Source organism: Eutrigla gurnardus (genome assembly GCF_963514095.1).
Source record: "Eutrigla gurnardus genome assembly, chromosome: 18".
Classification (NCBI taxonomy): domain Eukaryota; kingdom Metazoa; phylum Chordata; class Actinopteri; order Perciformes; family Triglidae; genus Eutrigla; species Eutrigla gurnardus.
Genome location: NC_139929.1, coordinates 21,877,928 through 21,903,656, shown reverse-complemented (window position 1 = coordinate 21,903,656; position 25,729 = coordinate 21,877,928). Strand labels below are relative to the sequence as shown.

The following is a 25,729-nucleotide window of genomic DNA, read 5'->3' as shown; positions in this document are numbered from 1 at the left end:
GCTGGGTCTTCTTCATGCATCAGTGGAACTGCATCCTGTGACCTTTGACCTCGCAGTGGGGATTTCATGGTTAACTTTTACTGCTTGATCCAGCTGCAGGGGAATAAGAGGCTTGCAGCATGGCTTAGCCCGGTGGTAATCACAGGGAAAGTCACTATGTCCTTGTACTGTGTAGCTCTTTAAAACAGAGTCTGAGTGGGATAGCAGAACATGTTAGGTGATGGCACAGTGTTCACTAAGCTGGGGTAACGGGGAATGAATTGACGATAATGACCATTGCATTGAGAGGATGCAGCCAAGTGTGAATCAACTTGTCGGTCATCGGTTAGCTTGGTAGGATGCTACACACCATAGGTAATCATTGTCTTAAATGATACTGGCTAAATCCTCTTTGAGGCCCGGTGGCAGGCTTAAACCGGCAGTAATGATTCCAAATCAGGTTTCTGAGGTTTTCTGATGTGTATAGTGGTTTTGAAGTCAATCAGAAAGTGAACAGAATCATTGAAATCACTCCAGGTGAAATGGGTGCATTACACCTGCCAGAATAGTTCAAACAATACAGTTAAGAAAATATATTCAAAGGCTAAATGACTGAAATGAAGAGAAATCCCTCCATGCTTATACTTATACACTAAAAGACAAACACAAAAGCCTTACTTTTGCACACCAAGTCTGTATTATTGGTCTGAAGTTTTTGCATGAATGGAAAGAAATAAGACCTAAAGTTGTGTCAATCACATTTACACACCGACTCTGGACAACTCAGAGCTGAAGTCAATGCAAACCAACGATAACTTCTTCTTCATGTTAATCATTAGCCCCTTTTGTGATTTTTTATCATATGAAAAACTTGGGGTGCAGACCTTAACTGACAATGGTAGCTGGAATGTCATGCTAAATAGAAATAGCTTAAATGTCTGCTGTGTGGCAACATTAAATCCATTATCTCCTTAAATCAGCCAGTGACCTCAGGTTGCACTTGCACATCACCATTCCAAACATAGCAAAGCTGCCAGCTGCTAGAAATCTTCCCAGTGGTCCCAGCAGTGATTGTTGTAGATTATGCAAAAAACAAAGAAAAACAAAGAACATGGAAGAAGAAGTTGCCCGTACATGTGTCTGTCAGCCTGTCTCTACGTGTGTGGATGTGTGAGTGCTGCGGTGTGTCCTGGGGGACATGGTCCACATTCATTTACAGTAGCAGTGACAAGACACTGGCCTAGTTAACAGATGTTAGCCTCGGTGCAGATTACACATGTTGTCATTTATCTTGGACTAGTTCACTCTGCTTCCTGGAAATTCATGTGTATGTCCTCTAACTAGGACAAATATCTGGGCATGATCCTATGGGGCAACACAAAAGGTGCTGGAGGAATGACCTTTAACTAATCAACCTGGGTTTGTCCTCTCGGATATTGCTACGGCATCATCAAATAATAACTGGATTATTTACTTCAGTCGTCACTGCGTTTCCACAACCCTGTCCAGCTCTGCCCTCCCCGGAACCAGCACAGTTATGATGACTGACTAGGTACATACTGCAAAGATGTCAGCCTGCTCTTTGACATTATTACCCATCATGCATTGCACAAAGTCCTAACATCAGCTGCTCGTGTCAGATCAGGAATGCTGAATGTGCACTGCACATGCAACGTTGTTCATAAGGAGCAGATGATGTAAATGTTGGCAAATTTGCACCTGGTCTGACGGAAAGAATGAGAGAACCGTTGAAGAGGGAGAGTGTGTGTGTGTGTGTGTGTGTGTGTGTGTGTGTGTGTGTGTGTGTGCGAGTGAAACTGATGGTGGATGTAAAGGATGTGAAATCTTTAAAGCCCAGCAATATCTCCTTAATCTCATGAGGCTTATCCTAGGATTCAGTTATATGTGCATTATAATGTACGCACCCTGATATGGAATCTATTCATGAAAGAGGCATGATGCGGAGATTTACATATTAAAATGTGGAATTGTACTGCAGAGAATATTCCATTACTGCTCAAACAGCTGATAACCGAATCACATCAAACTTAAGACTACACTGTAGGGTTGCACATCTCTTTGTGATAAACGGTTCGATATGCATCTGGATACACAGGTTACGATTTGATTCAAACACTATATCCTTTTATTACAGACCGATTCGATTCGATTCCATACAGTGTAAGAACGATACGATTCGATTCTACGGTTAATATTTGTTGTAGATATTTTATAAAATAAAGAAGCTGATTCTATGAAAGTGACAATAGTTTCTTTTCAAATATGTAAAATACCACATATCCCCAAGCATTGGGATATGGCACTGGCAAAAAAAAAAAAAAAAAACAGAACAAAAAATCACATGTCAATGTATTTATTTTTAGACATGGACCAAAAAAAGTCTGTCTGAGTTGTTGGCTGGCGGTCACACGGCAGCGTCGCAGCCGCCTACCTGTGCTGCGCCCGCCTCTCCACCTCCTCCATGTTCCGTGTTGTCCCTTGTTTATAACTCATACAAGCTAGCCAGCTACGGCGTTTCACGGGCAGCTTCAGCTCTTGTGTTGTTTTAGAGACGCTGGCGTAATGCCGCCCATAGATATGATGCCGCCAACCGCTTCAAAGTCTCACGATACCCGATCCATGACTCTATAACCGATTTATCTAGGAATTCATTGATAATTCGTATCGATTGAGGAGGCTGCTACCGATGCAGCCGTATCTCTCACTTGTTGAACCGAATATCCGGTCGCATCGGTTTATCGTTTACAACCCTACTACACTGAAGCAGTGGACCGTTTTCTTTTTTAAACAAACAGGATCTGAACAGAGTTAACGGCCTGTTTCAAGCATGGGGCGATTTGAAAATATCATGTCACGATTATCCAGCCAAAAGAATTATCCTTAAATGTTTCAAAATGGTAGAAACTATTATTTTATGCATAACAGAGGAGACACATCCTTTTTCAGTGACAGCAAGCTAGACAGCTTTTTTAAGTCACTCATGCCATTATTTATGATTGCCCTGATAATGGAAACTCACCACTATCAACTTATTTTGAGTGCTTTTTTTAAATCAGGATTCACAATCAAATCCAACATCGTCTCTTCAATAGATGTGTTTGCGGCAGTTGCAACACTTTTTAAATAAAAGGATTGGAAAGATTCATGCAGGCAGAGAAACAAGTAATATCCTATAGACCCAGAGCAGCACCTGGCAGTCTGTGTGAGGTAAACTGTTGTATGGACTAAGCTACTGTAAGAATTATTATTATATTATCATTGTGTCGTTCCCTCTTCTCAGTTTGCATGTCTATAAACGTGGCGGTGTCCCAACATATACACACCGCCGACCGTGTCGGGAGAGCTCATCCAACCAACAGGGCCAACAATCATGTTTTGAATCTAATTGACTGTAGTGTTCACTCTCATCTTACGACAAACTCTGGGTGTTCAGTTCATATTAGAGCCTGCTAGCGGGCCGTATGGACTTTTTGGTTTTGTTGGTTTTTTTATCATAAATGGATGGCAACAGAATTAAACCCAAATAGTTGAAGCCAGACTGAATAGAGAATTCAAGAATCCTGCTGGTCTGTCTAGAATAAAGGAGGTAGGAAGAGGGGGGGGGGGGGGGACCTCTTGTCTAACTTTTGATGAATGAATGCAGGTGTGTTCCACTTTTGCAGGTGTCAAGCAGAGGCTCCCTGTGCTATAGCGCATTCGGTGACCCCTTAAAGTGTGACATTGCTAGTGTGTGTGTGTAGGAACATGAGCGCAGGACTGTGTTTTGTATTTGAGTTCTCTACATTTAATTGATTGCAAACTTAATACATTAGAATGAATGAAAGAGCTCGGTGCTAAAGACAGCTCAAGCTTTAGCTCTGAGCATTTTCAGGAAATTAATTCAACATTTTGAGTAATGTTACTGAAGGAATTTTCAGAGGTGACGATTCCGTCATATAAGACAGGCCTCTAGTTTTATAGGACTATATTATAGTTTTAGTCAAATTACTACAACTGGCTACATTTAACTACTTGGCAGTTTACAAACCATTTTAGATGGATCTCCTAACCTTCAGGGAAGCTTTCAGCACATAATGCAAATCAACCTGCCTCTACTTAAGTAAAACACACACACACACACATGCAGGTAAACATGCAACAACTCCCTCACATTATAATACATTTGGGCAAAGTCATAGTATCATTGCAGGATAAAGCAATAACAAGGGCAGATGTTTTCTGTTGATGCCCATGCTAGACTGCCCCAGCATCTGATCTTTAAAGAGCATCAGTCGGTGATGTTACATAAAGGAGTGGGATTTCCCTGCCTCAGCGCCAGCACACTGCACAGCTGAAACCAGTTCTCCTCCTCCCCCTTCTGCAGGAAGGACAGCTTCCAGGTCGTACACCGAGGGCAATAATATCGATAGAAGTTTTTTTTTTCTCTAAATCGTACAATGTTACATCTCAATGTCATGTGCAATATAACTTTCAATATATCATGTGCCATATCATCTTTTATTCCTTCTCATTAACAGTCATACATTATTGGCAATATTGTTTTCTACTTGTTAACTTATTCTACAAAATGTAGTAACTGTTGTTAGCATTACCTCATAAACTGTTTTACATACATTACATTACAATTTTATTCTTGTTTTTAGTCGCATGTTGTTGCAATTTACTTGATCCACTTTAGTATAATTATTTGTCTAAATCTGAATTGGTCTTCTGCTATTTTGTTCTGCACTGAACTCACTTAGAGTTATTACTCCATTGTTTTATCTCATTCTTCTGTTGTCATTTTCAATCACTCTTGGGGCCCAAAAAGCTCTTATCTTATTCTTCCACCATCCTCTGTCTGTATTTCTCGTGACTTTTTGTTTTCTGCTCACATCCCTGGGCTAAATATCAGACTCAATCAGCACTCTGTTTAATGAGCGCAACAGGTTCACCAGCAGGTACAGCTACACTGAGGATGGTTTCGCTCAGCCTCTCTGGTCACTGTGGTAATAAATGAACATGCATCCTATTTATAACCACTAAGCTGCACACTGTGATGACGTTGTAAGCTGCCTAACACTGGCAGAGTTAGCCCATGGTTCATTGTAATGAGAAGAAAAAAAGACTGAGGGAGGGAGGGAAGTGAGGGTTAGCTTTAGGAGGCACTGTGCGTCCCGAAGGTTAATTTAAAACAGAAACTTCTTCAGCTTTAAGATTACGAAACAGCAGAAAGATAAAAGCAAAATGACTTCATTTATATGTAATTTAGTACAGATGTATTCTACCTGCTGGACAACACAGTGCATACATGGTGAATAAGTATAAGTAAGTACCGTGATGTGCCCAGTGTTCCATATAGGATCACAGTTCATCAAATATCAGCACTGTTGACTTAGTGAGCCCCCAACAACAGAGGCACCGCAAAGGCACTGGCTGCTAATACTTTTCATCAATCAAACAACTTCCTCATAAAGCTGCCCCAGAACAAGAGAGGGGAAAAGCTACAGAGATCAAAAACATTACACCGAATATCTCCAACATAGGGACAATGTATTAGCTTGGATATAGTGGTGCTAGTAAAGGGCAACTGAAGGAGGACTTTAGTTGTGAAAAACTTACCCTTTCGTCGCGAGCCTCCCCTCTGCTCCATTCTGAGGAGCGGGGCAGAAAAAGGGGAAGGAAGGGAGGGGGGTCCAAGTAGTGATCCCTGGGGAACTCCAGTAACGGGGGTCCAAATTATAGAGATACTGTTAGTAAGGTGCAGAAGTCAGGAATGCTGCCTGTGCTGCGTGGATAATGTGAGGATCAGCTATTTCTGTGACAGCGTGTGTGTGTGTGTATGTGTGTGTGAGAAAAGTGTCCGGTGATGACGATGTCAGCGACATCAGCCATGCATCACAAAGCACCCTCACCCTCCCACCGACAGACCTACCCACACACGCACGCACACCTCCCTGAGCTGATGATCCCTACTGCACACACGCGTGCATGTCCGGACACACACACACACACACACACACACACACACACACACACACACACACACACACACACACACACACACACACACACACACACACACACACACACACACACACACACACACACACAAGGAGGAGGAGCAAAGAGGTGAGGGAAGCAGAAAGCAGCTTTGGAGGAGAGTTGCAGGATAGAAGGATGGATGGATGTGCACACACATGTATAAACCGGAGATGAGACAGCAAGAAAACAAAGAAATCAATGCAAATATGCAGTGAGCCTGTGGTGCAGAGAAAAGACTGGTCAAGCAAAGTAAAAGCTGTGCCGTTTATCATTTTGAATCAATAACCGTGTACTATTTTAAAGTGAAGGTGCTGCCTCAATGAGAACTTTCATTTTCAATCTGACCTCCAGCTGGAGAGGCTGAATCGATCAGCAAAGCACAGAGATCACACAGGACAATACAGCTGGAGGCTACCACAATGTACTGTATGCTGGATTTGGTAGGAGCCATCCAATCACAGGCATGTTTACATCCATTTTAATATTAACTGATTCTAATGATATGGACTACAATATAACCAATAAACGGTTCTATGAAGAATTGCAATTCCTTGTTGAACGATTCTGCATCGATGCAGTAAAGTCTATGATCGAGTTCGTTTTTTTTTTATTTCAAAAATATTTTTTGGGGGGGGCAATCTTTCCACATTTAAGTAATGTATCTTTTATCTGTATCATACAAAAAGGAATTGGTTTGAAGGATTTGAAGGAAACATTCTCATTATATTTAAATCCAAAATAGGATGCATCGAGAATCGTTTAATAATGGAATCCTGAGCCTCTGAATCATAATCGAATCAAATCCTGAGGTGACTGACAATTCCCACCACTAATAATTGTAGTAAACTTAACGAAGCCTGGGTAACCCCATACATATGCAGGTTTGAAACTAAAGATCCTTTCCGTTATCAATTAGTCTTCTGAAGAATAAATTCATGATTTAGTATATAGGTCATTTTATATTTCCATACAGCACTTTTTCTTGTAATCCCACCTGGTTTTGTATACTTGTGTGATAATATAAAATACTTGAGAGGGGAAAAATAATTTTCACATTTTATTTGGAACATTATTGCATGATAATCTGATATTCTTAAAAAAAAAGAAGTGCTATCTGCCTTTGTGAACAGAAAGGACATTGTTAAGAGTGATAGGAGAGAGAGCAGGACGGACCCAAACCTGCGGCCTCTGCAGTAAGGACTCAACCCAATGAGCTATCAGACGCCACAAAACCATACCATCTTCAGAGAATGAGTTAGTATTTGATCATTGTTACCAGTTGAGCCAGCTAAATTGTGCATCACAATATCTCGACATATGATTTCATCATGATGATTCCATTGAAAGATGATACATTTTTATTGTAGTGTCTTATTGTATTACGCCTATAAGATGTCAAACCAAATGCATGGCCATTACTATTTCCCTGAGGCCAAGGGGAGGTCTTCAAGGAGAAGAAGTAAAGACTGCTTGATCAATGCCTTAAAATAATAATGTGTAGTACTTTTTGTTGAATGACTAATTAATTATTTGACTCTTACAGCACCAACACCAACACGTGCACCATTATATTTTAATGAAATGAATGAATGAATATGTACTACATTCCTCTCCTCTATGCATGTCCCTCCTATCTGTCTGAAGGGGAAACTATTGTTATTTTTCAGATTTTGAGCTTAGATATTCACTTGATCAAGGAACAACATTTGAGCATTCCTGTAAACCAGAGATCTTCAACAGGGGTCCATGACCTCTAGGAGGTCTGCAGAGTTCCAGCAGGGGTCCCGAAATTATTTGATCCCAAAATTGAAGTATGTCCAAAAATACACATTAACAGAAAATACAATACAATAAGCAAATACAAATCTTCCTATTAATTCAATGTTATCTTTAAATATTTTTTTTGGCCTTTTATTGGCTTTATTCATAGAACAGCTGAAGATATGATAGGAAACAGGTTGAGAGAGAGGGGGAGTGACACGCGGCAAAGGACGCCCAGGCCGGGAATCGAACCTGGGGCCGCCGCAGCGAGGACAAAGCCTCTGCACATGGGACGCCCGCTCTACCAACTGAGCTAAACGGCGCCCCTTAATTCAATGTTATGAGGTGAAATTGTACGACAGTGAATGTAGAAATGCCAATATAGGATTAAAATATGTTCTGTAAATGTATCTGTCAACAATTATTATTGGAATGGCTTAGCATTGTAAACATACATCATTACAAAGTACTCTCATACATGGCACTATCGGCTGCACTACACATTATTATTGACCGGTTTAATAATGCAACAAAATAATATACGATATGTAATAGGAGGTCCCTCTACCGGGTCACTATAGGACTAGGGGTCCTGAAAAACGTTGAAGACCTCTGGTGAAAACCCTAAATATTGTCATTCCACTTGATTAAAATGTTTGTTTTTAGTGTCATCAGAAAACCAAAGACTGTTCTGCATCATGTACCCCTACGTTGAACTCATGTGAGACAGACTGAGCTAGAAGGTGCCACGGATGTGCCACGCACAGCCCTACAAACAAGCTAGACAATGGCCCAGCAGAGTCTTGGCTACCCAGTAATCTGGCCGTCTAAGAGCATGTGAAGTGGGCACTAATCAGATAACCAGATTAGTCTAATCCTGAACTTTTTATAAAACACAGGAGCCATGTTGAGGCTCACTTTCTGCTGCCGTCTTCTGGCCACTGGCCACCTGTCAGTCAGGTGAGTGTCCTTCACCAGGCTGTGACGAACTGACCGTTGGTGGATTCAGCAGAGGAGCCACCTATGTGTGGGACTGTGCCACTGAGGATTAAACACTTGAGACAAAACTGGAGGATTTCTGAGAGCAATTAATAAATAATCATTGAATTCATACCCCCGTGACTTTGAAAATCAAGTCCAATCGCTTAATGGAAAAACTTGATATTCACACAAAAAAAATTCTGACTACCTGAATTCAAAAGCTGCAATGTCCACCTGACTTTCACGTGAAGACAAAACTGAACATCCGCTGCCGCAGCATTAATTTGACAGATGTGTCAAGGCAGAGCTTTAAAAAGGGACTATCAAATTACACAGTAAGAAGGCTTTAGTAGTATCAAACTCCACTGATTTGATGTCAGATGGCTGCTGTCAGTTATTTTCTCTGCATGTATGTGTGTGGGAGTGTGTGTGCACGCGCACACATAAGTGTCCATGTGTTGCACTTAATGATGCCCTAAGCCTTTAAACCCTTCAGGTAAACAACACTGTCTGTTATGCAACACTTACTGACTGAGTGTATAAAGGGTTCAGAGTTTATCTGGCACTTCAAATCATCCATACTATGACGGGAGTAGTGGTTGGAAATTGATCTGTCGTGTGACAGAAACCAGGACCATGTTCAAGCCAAGGTTTCATCATGGGGCAACATTCAATGAACATACTGAAGTTTTATGTGTTCAGTTAGTGAACCACATCCATTTCCTCCATCTAATATACATATAAGGTTTCAGCTGAGACAGGGACGGAATCGCGGAATATGACAATGGAACTGGAATCAGCTGCACACACACACACACACACACACACACACACACACACACACACACACACACACACACACACACACACACACACACACACACACACACACACACACACACACACACACACACACACACACACACACACACACACGTATATTTGCACAGGGTATCTTAATAATGAAGAATTAGAATTATAAGATGATCATAATAATCATATAAGAAGTAAAAACTTGGTAAAAAATGACCTAAAAGAATATTAGAAACACACAAAATCTGACATTTTCTCCTCATGTTTCATTACAGGTTTTGAAGACCAGTACTTTCTGACATATGTCATTTTCATGGAGAGATGTAATTATTCAACCTTCTCCCAAGCATAGGCTCCCCCCACAGCAACAGTCTGAACCTCAATGATGTCTGGGCAGTGGTTACAGATGCTAGCTACTGCATTAAAGCATACAGGGAGTTTCTGATAGGTGTGATTCCCAACAGTGTGCATGACCCGTCTCTGCCATGTCATCAATCTGGTGGGTGAGACGTGGCAGCACTACAACTACCTCTCGGAAGTAATATGGGTGAGATCTGTCTTCTCCAGAAAGCATGCAAGAAAGAGAAGATGGGTGAGCTTCCTCAACATTAAGGAGAGAGTGCAGGCCAAGGCCCCTCCCGAAGCAGTGAACACCAGATGGAACACATGGTTTGAGGCAGTGAAAGACCATGCAGAGCATGTTCATCTGTATAGAGTTCTTGTTGGCAGAACATTCCTCATCCCAGACAGTCACAAACATCCTCAGCATACCGGAAACAGAGGAGAAGGTACAGACCCTCACTATCAAGCTGACCTTCATCTCCGAGGGCTGCTCCAAACTGATGACGGCTCCGACGATGGAACCCACCGTCCCACAGCAGTTTCTGCACAGAATGTAATGGAGGATCTGGAGACCTACCTTGTGAATGGAATGGCAAAAACATATGGATATGGTGCCCAAACTGATGAGCTACTGAGTAAGATGGGGATTCAAGAGAGGAGAGGGGTGCTCGATCATCTCCATGATGCATTTCACCTGGCCTTCACAAATTTCTCAAAGCTCTGGGACACACATCCAGCCAAAGAGATCTACACGTTGGTTAGGGTCTTTGATCCGAGGCAGGCTCCAGCCATGGAAAAGCAGATTGAATCCTACACACAACTGAAAGCCCTGACAAATGCATCAGCAGAGTTGAGTGAAGAAAGGATTACCTATCAGCACTGTTTGTCGAGAGAGGTTGGACCTCCTGGTTTGGCTCTTACTGAATACTGGAGAGGCCTGGGTGTTAGATTTCCCAAAGTTTCAGAGGTGGCAGTGACTACATCTACTTCCCAGTCAGTTCAGTCGACTGTGAGAGGAGTTTCAGCAAATACAAGACTCTACTCACAGATAAGCAGGAGGCACTGACTGAGCTGAACTCAAAGAGGCTCACAATCAAGTTCTACAACGAAGATGTCAGTGAACGATGGAAGACTTGAACATGAAAATGGACAAAGGACAGACTCATACAACAAGCTCAACAACCAGTTCTGTAAGTTTTTCCTGTATTGCAATGACATGTTTTTTTCCCTCAGATGTAAGGATGGTCAGATGGAAAGCACTTTCATTTACAGAAGGATGGCATTTTTATTTATAATGTGAATCACTTTAGTTTTTGTAAAAATATGATACATTTTGCGTTATAACCATTTTGAAGCACTTTCTTTGAAAAAATATAGTGCAATGTTTATTGAATGTTTTTTTCTGTAAATGTCTAATGTTCTTTATGAGTTGTTGAATTTTGATTCATCTACCACATGAGTATACACATGATTAAAAAATACTGTATAATTGCAAAACACAGAATTCAGAAAAATTAGAATGGAAAACATGGAATTTAATTAAAACAGATTTCATAGGGCCCTAAACAGGGTGGGAGTTAGAGCATGACATTTTTCGGGAATTCCCGCGGGTCACGTGATTCCCGTGGGATTCCCGCGGGATGGGAGTCAAAGTTTTATTAATCCCGTGATTGGGACGGGATGGGAATAAAAATCATCGGGAGCGGGCAGGAGCGGGAACGCCATTAATAGATGATGATTTTCAGCCGTGTTAAACAACCAAAAGGACAGACACGTCCGTTTTTGTAGTCATCTTTCAGTGAGCCAAAACTATTTTGACTTGCGTTAGCAAGTCAAAAGAACTACACATCCAACAGTGCTTTGACTTCCGGCCGGGCCGGCCACTACCGGAAGTTAAATGCGCGGAGGGAGGTAGAGGCGATGAAGCCGGGAAGCGAGAGCTACAGACTAAAGTCCGACACAATGATCCGTCGGTGAGATTAACTGACTTTATTGGGAAGTCGCAAATATTGCATAGATTCATGCGAGTTGATTGTGATGAAAAAAAAAAAAAAAACAGAGTTGGATGGGAGTGGGAGTAATTTTGAGTGGGAGTGGGAGTCATTCTACAGGAGTGGGACGGGATGGGTTTTTTTTTTTTTACTCCGGCCCGGGATTGGGATGGGATGGGATTTTTTCTCTGGGAGTGGGATGGGACGGGAGTGAAAATCCACTCCCGTGTCATGCTCTAGTGGGAGTCACAAAGAAGAAAAAAGACAAAGAAGATAATAGGGGTCAGCCAAGGATTGGGGGATCAATGTTACTTAGTGCTGCTTACACCTGAATCCTCACTCATATGTGTAAACATGAGCATGAGATAGGGAAAAGAAGTTTGTGATTACTGCCGCTCCATTGCCACTGTTTAATATGAACACAAAGTTCCTGTTTTTGAGCTGAGATGTGTACCGGGCCAGAGACTTTATCCACCTTAAACTGAATGGTTGACTGACAAACTATGAAATTCAAACATTTCTCTCTGTTACATGCCATAAGAGCCTTTTAAAGGCAGGACCGATACAACAGTATAATTTCAAGAGTAGGGCCGTGAATCGGCAAGAATCATGCGATAGGACATGTTACACTTCAATATATTCCAACACTGAAAGCATAAAATATTATTTTAAGAAGTAGTATTAAACACACTGCCATATGCATAACTTCTGAATAGAACAATGGAGCATCTGCTTTGCATTTCACTGCAACAAGTGTTTTTATGAATAGATTATGTAATCACCCTGTAAATTTTCTTTCTCAAAATTAACACCTGCATTAGATTAGATCTGCTCATTAGTCTGCAGTTAAAACGGAGTGATCACACCTTGGAGAGCTGTTGCACCAAGTGGATTGACATGAATCATGGCTCCAACACGAGAGATGTCAATTGAAACAAAGGTGAGAATTATCAAATTATCAAACAAAACATGGTAAATCATCACGCAATGTTGCAAAAGATGTTCTAAAATCTGGACCAAGTACAAACAACATGGGAAGGTTGTTAAAGGCAAGCATACTGGTAGACCAAGGAAGACATCAAAGTGTCAAGACAGAAAACTTAAGGCAATATGTCTTAAAAACAGAAAATGCACAGCAAATCAAATGAGGAACAATGGAGGGAAACTGGAGTCAACGTCTGTGACCCAACTGTAACAAATCAAAAGGAAATGGGATTTACATACAGAAAAGCTAAACGAAAGCCATCATTAAGACCTAAACAGAAAAAAACAAGGTTACAATGGGCTAAGGAAAAGCAATCGTGGACTGTGGATGACTGGATGAAAGTCATATTCAGTGATGAATCGCGAATCTGCATTGGGCAAGGTGATGATGCTGGAACTTTTGTTTGGTGCCGTTCAAAGGAGATTTATGAAGACGACTGCCTGAAGAACACAGTCATTGATGATATGGGGCTACATGTCCGGTAAAGGCACTGGGGAGATGGCTGTCATGACATCTTTAATAAATGCACAAGTTTACATTGACATTTTGGACACTTTTCTTATCCCATCAATTGAAAGGATGTTTGGGGATGATGAAATCATTTTTCAAGATGATAATGCATCTTGCCATAGAGCAAAAACTGTGAAAACATTCCTTGAAGAAAGACACATAAGGTCAATGTCATGGCCTGCAAATAGTCCGGATCTCAATCCAATTGAAAATCTGTGGCTGAAGAAAATGGTCCATGACAAGGCTCCAACCTGCAAAGCTGATCTGGCAACAGCAATCAGAGAAAGTTGGAGTCAGATTGATGAAGAGTACTGTTTGTCACTCATTAAGTCCATGCCTCAGAGACGGCAAGCTGTTATAAAAGCCAGAGGCGGTGCAACAACGTACTAGTGGTGTGTTGAAGTGTTCTTTTGTTTGTTTTTCGTGATTTCATAATTTTTTCCCTCAGAATTGAGTGATTTACATAATTTCTTCCCTCTGCTTGGTCTAAAAAAGTAACTGTTACTGACTACGACAATTTTTTTCTTACTGACAAACACCCAACGGATATATAAAACACTGATGTTTTTTATACCTCTGTAAAACATGTTTTACAAATTGATCTTAGAATATGCAAACACCTGCAGATGTAGTCGAAACAAGCTAGCAAGCAGGTCAACTTTAGCAAGTGCACCTACCATTCCAACCTATTTAACATTATTCAACCGTTTAAAATGGAAAGCAACGTTACGAAATGTCATCCAACCTACTATGTGTCATAATGTTTAGGAACCCTGTGTTCTCTTGCTTTTCAATGGCTAGATAATACCATGTTCTAAAAACACATCAAATGGAAATTAATCTTCCAAACTACTCTTCTATGATTTAACATACACATGATGAGCATCAAAGGCAATTGACTATGATATCTGCAAAAGACAGTGAAAACATCTTGGTTGACACACAAATGGAATTCTAGAAAGAGTTGACATCCATCTGTACTTTAAATTTCAAAATCATCCCAAGTAAATACAGTGAGACAGCACCTCAATATAGTAGTCTTCCGGCCAAAAGTGCAAATGAATCACAGTCATGTGAGAACAACAAAATCATCTGACTGCCCTCAGGCAGGCAAAACCTTTTCCCTAAAACTAAGCAGTCTCCACCCAAAGCAAGCAAAACTATGTCATTCTTCTATGACCTCAGGCAGAAAAGGAATCACGCACACCACCCACAAGCATGTACGTATACACAAAAGTCAGTCCACCCTTATCCAGATGAGTCTCAGGATGGGAGGAAGACACTGTCCATTTTCTAAACTTGATGGCGGAAAGGCGAGTCAAAATATGTAAAGTTTGTGGCGAGATAGCACCCCGGATTTGCAGAACGAGTGAGACATCACACGGGTGGCCGCATTCTCATCTATGGACTCATCGCCCATGTGACGACCTCCGTCACAGAGGCGTAATATTCGGCTTTCCGCCTCAGCGAGCATTTACACTGACGACAGGGCGGAATAAAGGCGTGTTACTCCCGCAATAAAAAGGCAGTGTAAAAGGGGCTATGGACCATAGTCATTCTTGTCATTTCCAATGTGTCTTTTGTCATCCAATCATGCAGGTTGCATTAACTTTCAAATCCGTGTCAGAAAGATGTGGAGACACATGTGGACACAGGTAAGTTCCTATCTGGTGCTGCTGATCACAAAGGTTGCATTGAAAATACCACGGCCAGAGTCCAAAAAGAAGGAACTGGAACATTTTACAATGTTTGGACAGGGCGGGGCCACTCAACAGGAAGTTGGAAGCAGCAGTCATTTGGACTTTCTGGCTAAAAAGTTCAATGCAGAAAACTTTCACCTGGCTAAACGATTCAACATCGTTTACCATCAAACTGACATTGCAATACTTTTTCTGCAATATATTGCGATATGAAGAAAATACAGGATTTTAAAATATGAAACGAAAACGTTCACACTCACAAAGCGGGTTAATGTGACGCGTTCTGTGTTTCAACCCGGCTCTGGTGGCCAACACTGCCACAGGCCCCTCCCACTCTGGACAGTCTGCCCGGTTGACTGTCGCACCTAGAGCCTCATTCCTCCCCACAGGGAGGGAGTGGGAAGTGCTAAGTCCACAGACCTGGGAAGCGGTGAGGTCAAAGTGACGGGGCTGTAGAGCTCATGGTTGGATCCATCAGCCACCTTCAACCTGGGCCTTTCCAAATCAGCCAAATATAGCGGGTCACAGCGCATCGCTACAGTTTTGCAAACCTCAAAACTGTCATGTCACAAGCAATGCTTGAGGCTTGTTGTAACAGAGGTAGTCTTATTGCATGCATATACATATTTTTCAAGGATTGTCTTGCTAAATCAAGTATTCTGTGAGCTTATAATTTATGTCATGTCCCAGTCATTGTCTCACTGCCTATATGAAAGTAACTATCTTATCTCTCCCCTGCATTAAGTCTTCACTCACAGACAACGCCGCCATCAGCAAACAACACCACAGAGACAATGGGCAGCCTTGACTCATTTATCTACAGCTAAAATACATTTGAGGGTTGAGTGTGTGGGTGAATGTCATGGATGCTCATGGTGATTTTACAATCTCTTATTCTATTGAGTAGTGATGCCTTACACTCTAAAGGGCATATCAAATATTAAAGTAGAAGCAGGAAAGATGGGCAAGTGTAAAGATTTGAGCGACTTTGACAAGGGCCAAACTGTGATGACTAGATGAATGGGTCAGAGCATCTCCAAAACGGCAGCTCTTGTGGGGTGTTCCCGGTCTGCAGTGGTTAGTACCAATCAAACGTGGTCTAAGGAAAGAAAAGCGGTGAACTTGTGACAGGGTCATGGGTGGCCAAGATCACTGATGCACGTGGGGAGTGAAGGCTGGCCGGTGTTGTCTGATCCAACAGGGGAGCTCCTGAAGCTCAAACTGCTGAAAAGGTTCATACTGGTTGTGATAGAAAGGTGTCAGAACACACAGTGCATCACAGTTTGTTGCGTATGGGGCTGCCGCAGACCAGTCTGAGTGCCCATGCTGACACCTGTCCACAGACCAGGCAGGGTGCCGTGCTGACCTGGACCACGGAGCAATGGAAAAAGTTGGCCTGGTCTGATGAATCATGTTTTCTTCTACATCAGGTGGATGGTTGGGAGCGTCTGCGTCTCTTACCTGGGGAACGCATGGCCAACCGCGGAGGCAGAGGGTGGCAGGGGGGGGGGCGTGGCCACCTCACGCTGAATCCTGGCCACCCTATTGGCCACCCCTGGCCTGACCACAGGCACCCATGCAACCATCCGCGCAATGCGGAACCTTTCCTGCACTGCCACAGCAGTACCGGACACTTTTGTGTGCGCACATCCTGGTACCACGCGACCTGAGTCTCAACACTGAATACCGGCGGCGGCCTTGTGGAAATGCGACTGAACAACAGATAATTACAGGTAAAAGTGTTTAAATGCTAGTAATCTAACATACAAGAAAAGATAGTAAAAGTATAAGCATTGTCTAACTTCTTTATGCATCGGTGAAGTCGTACTTAAACTGTTTAGTAAGCTACATGAGGCAAAAAAAAAAAAACCTGATGTCACATTAGTCATTCCAACTAGAGTCATTACTTTTTGAATAATTTTGATAACAGGATAATTGACTAGAATATCTATTGGTGTTAGATAACTCCCGCAAATAAGTTAAATCAAACATAAATATGTTATAGTTTGTAAACGTGGTCAGTTTTATTGTTTGTTTTTTGTTAACTTTGCAAGTACTAGCTATAATGATGGTGGTACTGTTGATCTGCATTTGGCATTGGTGCACTGTATTATGTCAGAGCAGCACAGGCATGAAGAGGAAGAGAAAGACAGCAGATATAGCTTCCTTCTTCTTCAGCAAGGGAGCAGTGAAGAAGCCAGCTGAGGCACAGAGAGACATGCAGGATGAACAGACAGGGACAGATTCAGTGAGTGAGTGCCCAGTTGTCCCAAGTCAGCCTCCAGGTTCTCACACTTGCACTTGGCCATACTGTTACCCTCTTTGACAATGTCCACTAGTGTGTTATGTTCAAAAACAGGTCATGATGAAAGTAGTTTACATTAATTTTAAAAAACCTTTTTAGAAACCCATACCAGTGACCCAAGAGGTCCTCCGGGTAAATATTTCATTCACATGTTTGGTTCTCTTGTGTTGCTGTCCTCTTATTTATTCTGTCTATTAAACAAATCATGCAGAAACAGTTATAAACCTTTTTGTAAAGCACCTTAAAATGTGACACTTCTATTTTTAGATGTTAGTGAACCTCATCAGCAGACAGACTCGGAGAGTGAGGGAGAGCAGCCCCCAGCACTGTACCGTGGATCAAGAGGACCCCAAAGTAAATAATTCAGTCTTACATTTGGCTCCTTCCAGTGTACGCTGTCTGACTGGTGTGTCTACAGTACCAGAGATTTAAAACATGACTTGAGAACTGATAATTATTGTTTTTCATTACTATAATAAAACAACTAATGGCTATAATAAAACAACAGTTTCCTGTGTATTCCTGTATTATGGAGGTGTGTGGTTTACAGTAGGTGACCTAAATATCGCTATATTTTACAGTGATACATTGCCTACCCAAAATGATCACATAACCATCCTGGCCACCCCACAGAAAATGTCCTGGCTCCGCCACTGCGCATGGCACCAGGATGCATTATGGGAAGAAGGCAAGCCGGCAGAGGCAAGTGTGATGCTTTGGCAATGTTCTGCTGGGAAACTGTGACACATAGCACCTACAGAAGCATTGTTTAGAGACCATTTAGACCAGGGGTCTCCAACCTTTTTTAGGATGAGAGCTACTTTCAAAAAATAAAACAAGTCGCGAGCTACTTCTACTCCCCTCATTTTTGTTTTGTTTTTGCAGTGTATATTAGCACATTTTAATATTATTATATGCTTACCTTTAATGAGATTTCTGACACTGCATGCTGTCGATCAGGGCATTGTAATCTGGTGTGTATCCTGAGAGATTCACTCTGATGCAGTCATCCAGGTGGGCATCAGTGAGACAAGTTCGGAACTTGGACTTGATAAAGTTCATGTCAGAAAAGGCAGATTCGCACAGGTATGTTGAGCCAAACAGGGTAGCACATTTCATGGCTCCTGTGCTAATGTTGGGGTACTTCTTTGCATCCACAAGCTTCCAGAAATCAGCAGCAGACTTATGTGACTTCAACTGGATGTCATTTTGCAGACTGAGAATTTCCATCTCCAAATCAACAGCACTGAGACTGAACACCTCACCCATCTGTTCAGAAATGTCAGATATGTCCACATCCATGAAGGGGTTTGAAATAAATGTGGCACAGGGCTCCAGCCTCACAAAGTCTGTGAATCTGCTCTCAAACTCCTCACCCAGCCTGGTCAAGAGGTCTATGTATTTCTGGATGTCCATGGCCCCAGATGCAGCAGAATTTTCTTCCAGCATTTTGTGCACAGAGGGGAAGTGCTGCATCTTCCTTTTCTTCAGTTGTTGGAGAAACAGGCCCAGTTTTGCCTTGAAAGCCTTGACAGCACTAATCATGTCACTGATTGTCTTCCCCTTGCCTTGCAATTCCCAGTTCAGGTTGTTTAATTTCTCTGTCACATCTGCTAGAAATGCCAGGTCCAGTAGCCATTCAGTGTCAGACAGCAGAGTTGTATCCTCATTTCTTGCTTCCATGAAAGCTTTGATCTCTGTCAGAAGTGCTCAAAATCGATGCAGGACTTTTCCTCTGCTTAGCCATCTGATTTCTGTATGCAGCAAAAGATCGCCATATTCTGATGACAGTTCCTCCAAAAATAACTTGAAACTTCGATGTTGTTTGGCCTTTGCTCAAATAGAATTTATTATCTTTATGACAGGTGTCATGACATGATCAAACCCCATGACTTTGGCACAAATGGACTGTTGGTGGATGATGCAATGATAGTTCAAAAAACGAGGAAAATCCGGGTCTGCTTTGCATTTTGCAATGAAGCCATTATGCCTCCCTGTCATGGCCGGGCATCCATCAGTTGTTATTGACACCAATTTTTCTAATGGCACATTCTTTTCGGCAAAGTAGTTCTTCATCTGGGCATTTACGTTGTAAATGTCCAGGCCTCTGGTTGTTGTTTTCAAAGGTAGCAATGTGAGAAATTCCTCTTTAACGGAGAAGTCTTCAAACACCATTCTAATGAAAACCGCCAACTGAGCAGTGTCGCTTGAGTCCACTGATTCATCACACTGAATTGAAAACCATTTGCACGTACCTATGTCATGTTCCAACTGCCCCTTTGCGTCCTCTGAGAGCGCAGAAACTCTCCTTGCCATGGTATTCGCGCCTAACTGCACCTCTGATATAGCAGACAGGATTTCAGGGCCATTTTTGTGATCTTTGAACAAAGAATCAGCCACGAGAGTCATTGCATCCTTGACAAAACCCCCATCTGTAAAGGTTTTTTTTTTCTTTGCTAAATGATGGGCCACTTTGAATGACGCTTCGGTTGCAGCCTCAGCTCCCTTCACTGGTTTCGTGAACAACGATTGCTGCCGTTGTAATCCCACTTTCAGCTCGCTCGCCTTAGCTGACCGCAGACTGACTTCTTATGAAGTGTGGTGAAGTGTCGCTCCACATTGCTTTTCTTCCCAACGGCAACGCTCGTCCCGCAAATCAAGCACACACACCTGTCTTTTACACTTGTGAAGAAATAGTCAGTCTCCCACTTTTGATGGGAATGGTACGCCTTCTGTTTTTTCTTCGATGGCCCTGCCTCACTCATTGTTTATCAAGATAAACTTTATCTTGTATGTTAGCTTCAGTCACGTTAAAATGAAATCCACGTTTCTTTGTTAATTGCGTTCACGTTCGGCTCGGAAATATTAGCATTAGCCGCCGGCTTGCGTTACTGTTACTCAAACGTGATTGGTCGATATTCACTGTGGGGTGGGGGAAGGAAGGGGGGGGGGGGGGGGGGGGGGTTTAGCTAGATCTAGAGTTGTAGTAAGTAGAATAGATAGAGTTCGCTATGAGTGAGGTTTTGTTTATGAGTAGGGTAGATTCTTTTTATTTTCTTTCTTTTAATTTTTTATATTTTGGATTTGCTTGACGAGCTACTTATTGAGGGCCTGCGAGCTACCGGTAGCTCGCGAGCCCCCTGTTGGAGACCCCTGATTTAGACCCTTTTAATGGAAACGGTAATCCCTGATGGCAGTGGCCTCTTTCAGCAGGATAAAGTGCCACAAAGCAAAAGAGGTTCAGGAATGTTTGAGGAACTCAACAAGGAGTTCAAGGTGTTGACTTGGCCTCCAAATTCTCCAGATCTCCATCCAATCAAGCATCTGTGTGATGTGCTGACCTAACAACTCCGATCCATGGAGGCCCCCACCTCGCCTTACAGGCTTTAAAGGATCTGCTGCTAACCTCTTGGTGCCAGATACCACAGCACACCTTCAGAGGTCTAGTGGAGTCCATGACTCGACGGGTCAGGGCTGTTTTGGCGGCAAAAGGGGGACCTACACAATATTATGCAGGTGGTCATAATGTTATGTGCTGAATAACTGAAGGTGATTGGGTTGGAACAAGCAGAACTAAGTAATGTGGCAAACAGAATCACAGTGAGAGTTGAGCAACATTGCAGGGTCAGACTGCAGTATAAATAAAAAAGCATCAATTCTAAACTACTTCTAGAGGTCTGAAGGAGGCATGACACAAAGACAAGAACCAGGTCTGTTCTGGGGTTATAAAAGCTTTGAATTATCAATTAGTGATTGGTCAACTGCAGTAGAACTCTGCTTCTTCCTACTGAGCAGATCTACTGGAAATCTTCCTCTTTCTCCACAGATTCCAACCGGACAAGAGGTCGCATACCTCTTTCTCCTGGGATTTGGACCTGAGCACAGGTCCCAAGTTCCCAAGCAGCCTCTTCCAAACAGCCAAGAAGTTGGCTGTTGGAACCTGCTTCAACAGTGAGACCCAGCTCACCTGGTCTCCCCCTACCAAGTGTTGTGGAAAAATGAATCTGCCCAATAAAGATCAACAACCAGGATCAGCTTTTTCTCCGAGGTTTATTCCACTAAGTATTCTCATCTGCAGAAGAAAGTACTGTTCACCCCTGCCTTCTGATGCAAAGGTTCAGAATCAGCAGGAACGACCCTGAGTCTAACAACAATCTCCCTTTTAAGGAGGAAGAACCATGAACAAAGGACGGATCATGTCCTATCTTACAAAGACAAGATGTACAGGCAAGGTCAAGATTTACAGAACACAGGCGTCATAGTCCTGAAATTATCTTATGTCAATGTGGCACTCATGTTCATATCATCTACAAACAGGCATTCATTTTCGTCATAGCATAACAGTCAGATGAGGAGATGCGGATCGACGTCTGGCCTGACAAATATTCTGATTATAAATTACAAACATCCAAAATTCCCATTACACAAGCAACCAAGAAAATAAATCCTAGTCAAGACGCAGCTCACTAGAAATTCCTCCAAACACAACTTGAAGCCTGGGTTTCCGTTATCCGGTAATTACCGGACTTTGACCGTTAAAATCTGCCGAAGTCCGGTATTTTCTAACCCCTCCGGTCAAAATGTCCGGTGAAAATATTCCCTCCAAGCACAATTTAAAATTTATAAAAATAGGCAATTTCCACGTCATTTATTGGTCATTTTGGCAAAGAAATTACAAGTGAGGACGAGTCGGCGTCAGCTACAGCCCCGCTCATCGATGCCACTTGTGCGCAACGAGACGCCATCGCTGTAATGACAGCGCTCCGCGGTTATGGAGGCTTGAACTTCTTAACAGCCTGTGAAGTTCTCATCAGAGATTTCAGCGAAATCTACCCCGAGTGGGCTAAACTGGCCAAGATAGCCTGCGTGATCCCCGTCTCCAGTGTGCCAGCAGAGAGAGGTTTTTCTCTGCAGAACCGCATCAAAAAAGCACAGCGAAGTTGCCTGGGGGAGAACAAGGTGACAAGACTGATGCGCATTGCAAGTTGCGGAGAGACTCTGCACACTTTTGATTTTAATTCAGCTGCTGCACACTTCGCTGCAGCGAAAGTGCGTAAAAAGTAAAAAAAAAAAAAAAAGAAGAAGAAAAAAAAAAAAGCCTGAAACATGTCAAGGGATTTTGTTTATACAGAGTTTTTATTGCATATATATTTCAAAAGCATAGTGAACTGACTTTTTATTTTATTTCAAGTTGGCAGCACACCGCGTTATTAAATGGTATGAGCCAGTCCAGATGTGTTTTTTGTTTGCAAATTGTTTTATCTGAGAACAGGCCTTCCGTTTCTTTATGTTCATGTTAAAAGAGCGCATTGCGCAATATTTATTTTAGAAGTTACACACGTGAGTCAATTGACGGCACTCATTTTATTTTATACAGCCTGTACTTTTCAATAAAAAGGATTATAAATTGACATGCTTTGATATCATTCTTATATATCCTGCATATCATTTATCATTTTAAGATCAATAAATTCAGATAGGTATTTGGCCGGAATTTCAAACATTCGTCCGGTAAATTGAAAACCTGCCGGTCACGTTGTCCGGTGCCAATTTTCTCTAGCGGAAACCCTGCTTGAAGCACAGTAACTTTCCATCACAGGAACCTGAAGACAGAAACCTTTCTTCAGAGGAACAGCCAAGAATCAACCCTGCTTCAAGGACTGCTAACAATCTGGGCATAGTTTCAGATAAGAACTTAATGTGATGACGAAGCATGCGCACACACACACACACACACACACACACACACACACACACACACACACACACACACACACACAGTGTATGTTTATTGTTAGGGATGCACCGATACCACTTTTTTTCAAACCGATACGATACCGATATTTGGATCTGAGTACTTGCCGATACCGAGTACCGATGCCGATCCTTCTACCACAACAAAAAAACAAACGATTAGGCAAAATGCAATGAATTGGAAGACAAGTTTTATTTTCTTCTCTGCTTGTTACAACAAATAATGATAAATATGAGTAAATGACTGTAAAACTTTTCACATTTCAAGTGAAAATAAACATTTTTCTGTGAAATTATTGCAGTTTCCTCATTTGAATCAAACAAAATTATCAATTAGCACTGTCTTCAGCTTTTAGATTGAGAAAACATGAATTAACCTATTGCAGTGTCCACATTTGAATCAAACAAAATGTCATGTAACTATTTGGCACTGTCTTCAGCTTTTAGATTAACAAAACATGAATTAACCTATTGCAGAGTTAAACTTCAGTCAGAATGCAATGGTGTGGTCTTTGAACTAAGCTTCTTTTGAGAAAGTGAGAGGCAGATTCTTTTTGATGAACAGAATCATCTCTGCATGATCAGCTGTGAGCCTGTTTCTGCTTTCACTCACAATGTGTGACACTGAGCTGAACAACCTTTCACTGTCAACACTAGTGCAAGGTGCTGAAAGGTATCTGCCCGCCAGTTTAGCCAGAGTTGGGAAGCGCACTTTATTAACCACCCAGCAGCCGCCAGTTTTTTTTTTTCTGTTTTTTTTTTTTTTTTCAACCGCCAGTCTCACTCCTCGCCTAACCACGCTGTTTCTGATTACCTCGACGTCTCCCCCTAGCCGCCAATCTAAAAAAATACAACAAAGATGCAAAGCCACCCTCTGAGCGCGGTCTTCATGCAGAGCAATTGCATGCACTGGTATCGGAACTTTGGGTCATGACCGAAAGAATAAGATCCCGGATACAAGCGGCCGAAATGAGCTTCCTCCGCAGGGTGGCGGGGCGCTCCCTTAGAGATAGGGTGAGGAGCTCCGTCACACGGGAGGAGCTCGGAGTAGAGGCGCTGCTCCTCCACTCAGGCAGCTGCCCCCGCGACCCGGTCCCGGATAAAGTGGAAGAAAATGGATGGATGGATGGATGGATGGTATCGGTTCTTGGTATCGATAAACTTTAGCGAGTACGAGTACAAGTATATTACAACAGTATCGACCCGATACCCGATGCCAGTATCGGTATCGGTGCATCCCTATTTATTGTTTATTGTTAATAAACCCCTTTTGAACAAACTGATATGTTTATTAATGTTGTATAAGAATGAATGATATAAACCCCTTCTCTGCAAATAATTCACAATACCTTAAAATGTTATGCAAATAGTTCAATAGTTTGGCATTTGAGTATAAACTCCTTTATATTGAGACTGAGTGAAGGTTTGGTTATATTTTTCCTTTGGTGCCCCGTTTTTATTGATTAAATAAATAATCATATTCACTTATCAATAATTGTATTGATATTAATAATTTATCTATTAAGTCCACAGACTGGAATGGGTTTTGTGTGTCACAAAAGGAGGATATCCACAGTAGGACGACCAGTTGCCCTCACATCTCATGTAATGAAGGTCCTGGAAAGGCTGGTCCTGGCCTACCTTAGACCCCAGGTAAGATCATCACTGGACCCTCTGCAGTTTGCATACCAAACTCATCTAGGAGTAGCTTGACTTTTCTATTGCATTCAACACCATCCAGATATTGAAGGAGAAGCTGCAAGCGATGAAGGTAGACACATCCACCATTTCCTGGATTACTGACTACCTTACAGACACACTGCAGTTTGTCCGACTGGGCAGTGTTCTGTCCGGGACGGTGGTTAGTAGTGCTGAAGCTGCGTGGGACTGCGCCGTCTCTAGGGTTGGGCATCGAGATCCGGTTCCAAATAGGAACCGGTTCCTAACCTCCGGTTCCGGAACCGTTAAGAAGCTGTTGGAATTGCGATTCTTTTTTTTTTTGGTTCTTAAACGTCCGCACTAGTTTGTTTGTTTTACTCCGCTCGCACTAGTTTGTTTGTATTACTCCGCCCAGCGTGCGGAGACTCCGCGATAGAACGATCAGTAACGAGTAGTCTAACGCGCTACTATTGCCAAACCAGTAGTCAGAACAGAGTTACTTATCCAAATACACGGCGCGTTACTTTTTTGTCAGTAAAAAAAAAGATCTGCTTTCTTCGTGCGTCTCGGGGGTGACGTATGTTAGCCGACACCTTCACGGACGGTCGCGTGTAGTCGGCTTTACCGGCAGAAACGTAAACAATGGAGGGGGAGAGATACGCATTTTCCAGCTGGAAATACAAGCATTATTTCGACTTCATCTCAGCAAAAGATGGCAACATAAAGGTTCGTTGTACACTCTGTGTTAACAACAAAGTGTTGTCTACTTTCAAGAATACAACGTAAAACTTGAAAAAACCTTTAGAGTCACAGCATGGCACAACCACATTAAAAGAGCAGGTCCCGCCCGGTGACGGTGAAAAGGCGCAGCGTGTGAATAAACAAGACAAGTTCTCGATGGAGC

At 42.3% G+C, this 25,729-nt stretch overlaps 1 protein-coding gene across 6 annotated transcripts in view; it reads right to left on the bottom strand.

Moving 5' to 3' along the window:
- slc12a7b (solute carrier family 12 member 7b) overlaps positions 1–25,729 on the bottom strand; it is an 85,028-nt gene that overhangs the window by 32,906 nt on the left and 26,393 nt on the right. Inside the window, exon 1 of one of the 6 annotated variants that reach the window (XM_084033363.1) lies at positions 5,602–5,760. The exons of the other annotated variants lie outside the window; for them this stretch is intronic. Coding sequence (XP_083889489.1) covers positions 5,602–5,632 — 31 coding nt within the window. The 5' untranslated portion in view covers positions 5,633–5,760. Of the gene's footprint in view, positions 1–5,601; positions 5,761–25,729 lie in introns of those variants that run through there. 6 annotated transcript variants of the gene reach the window in all.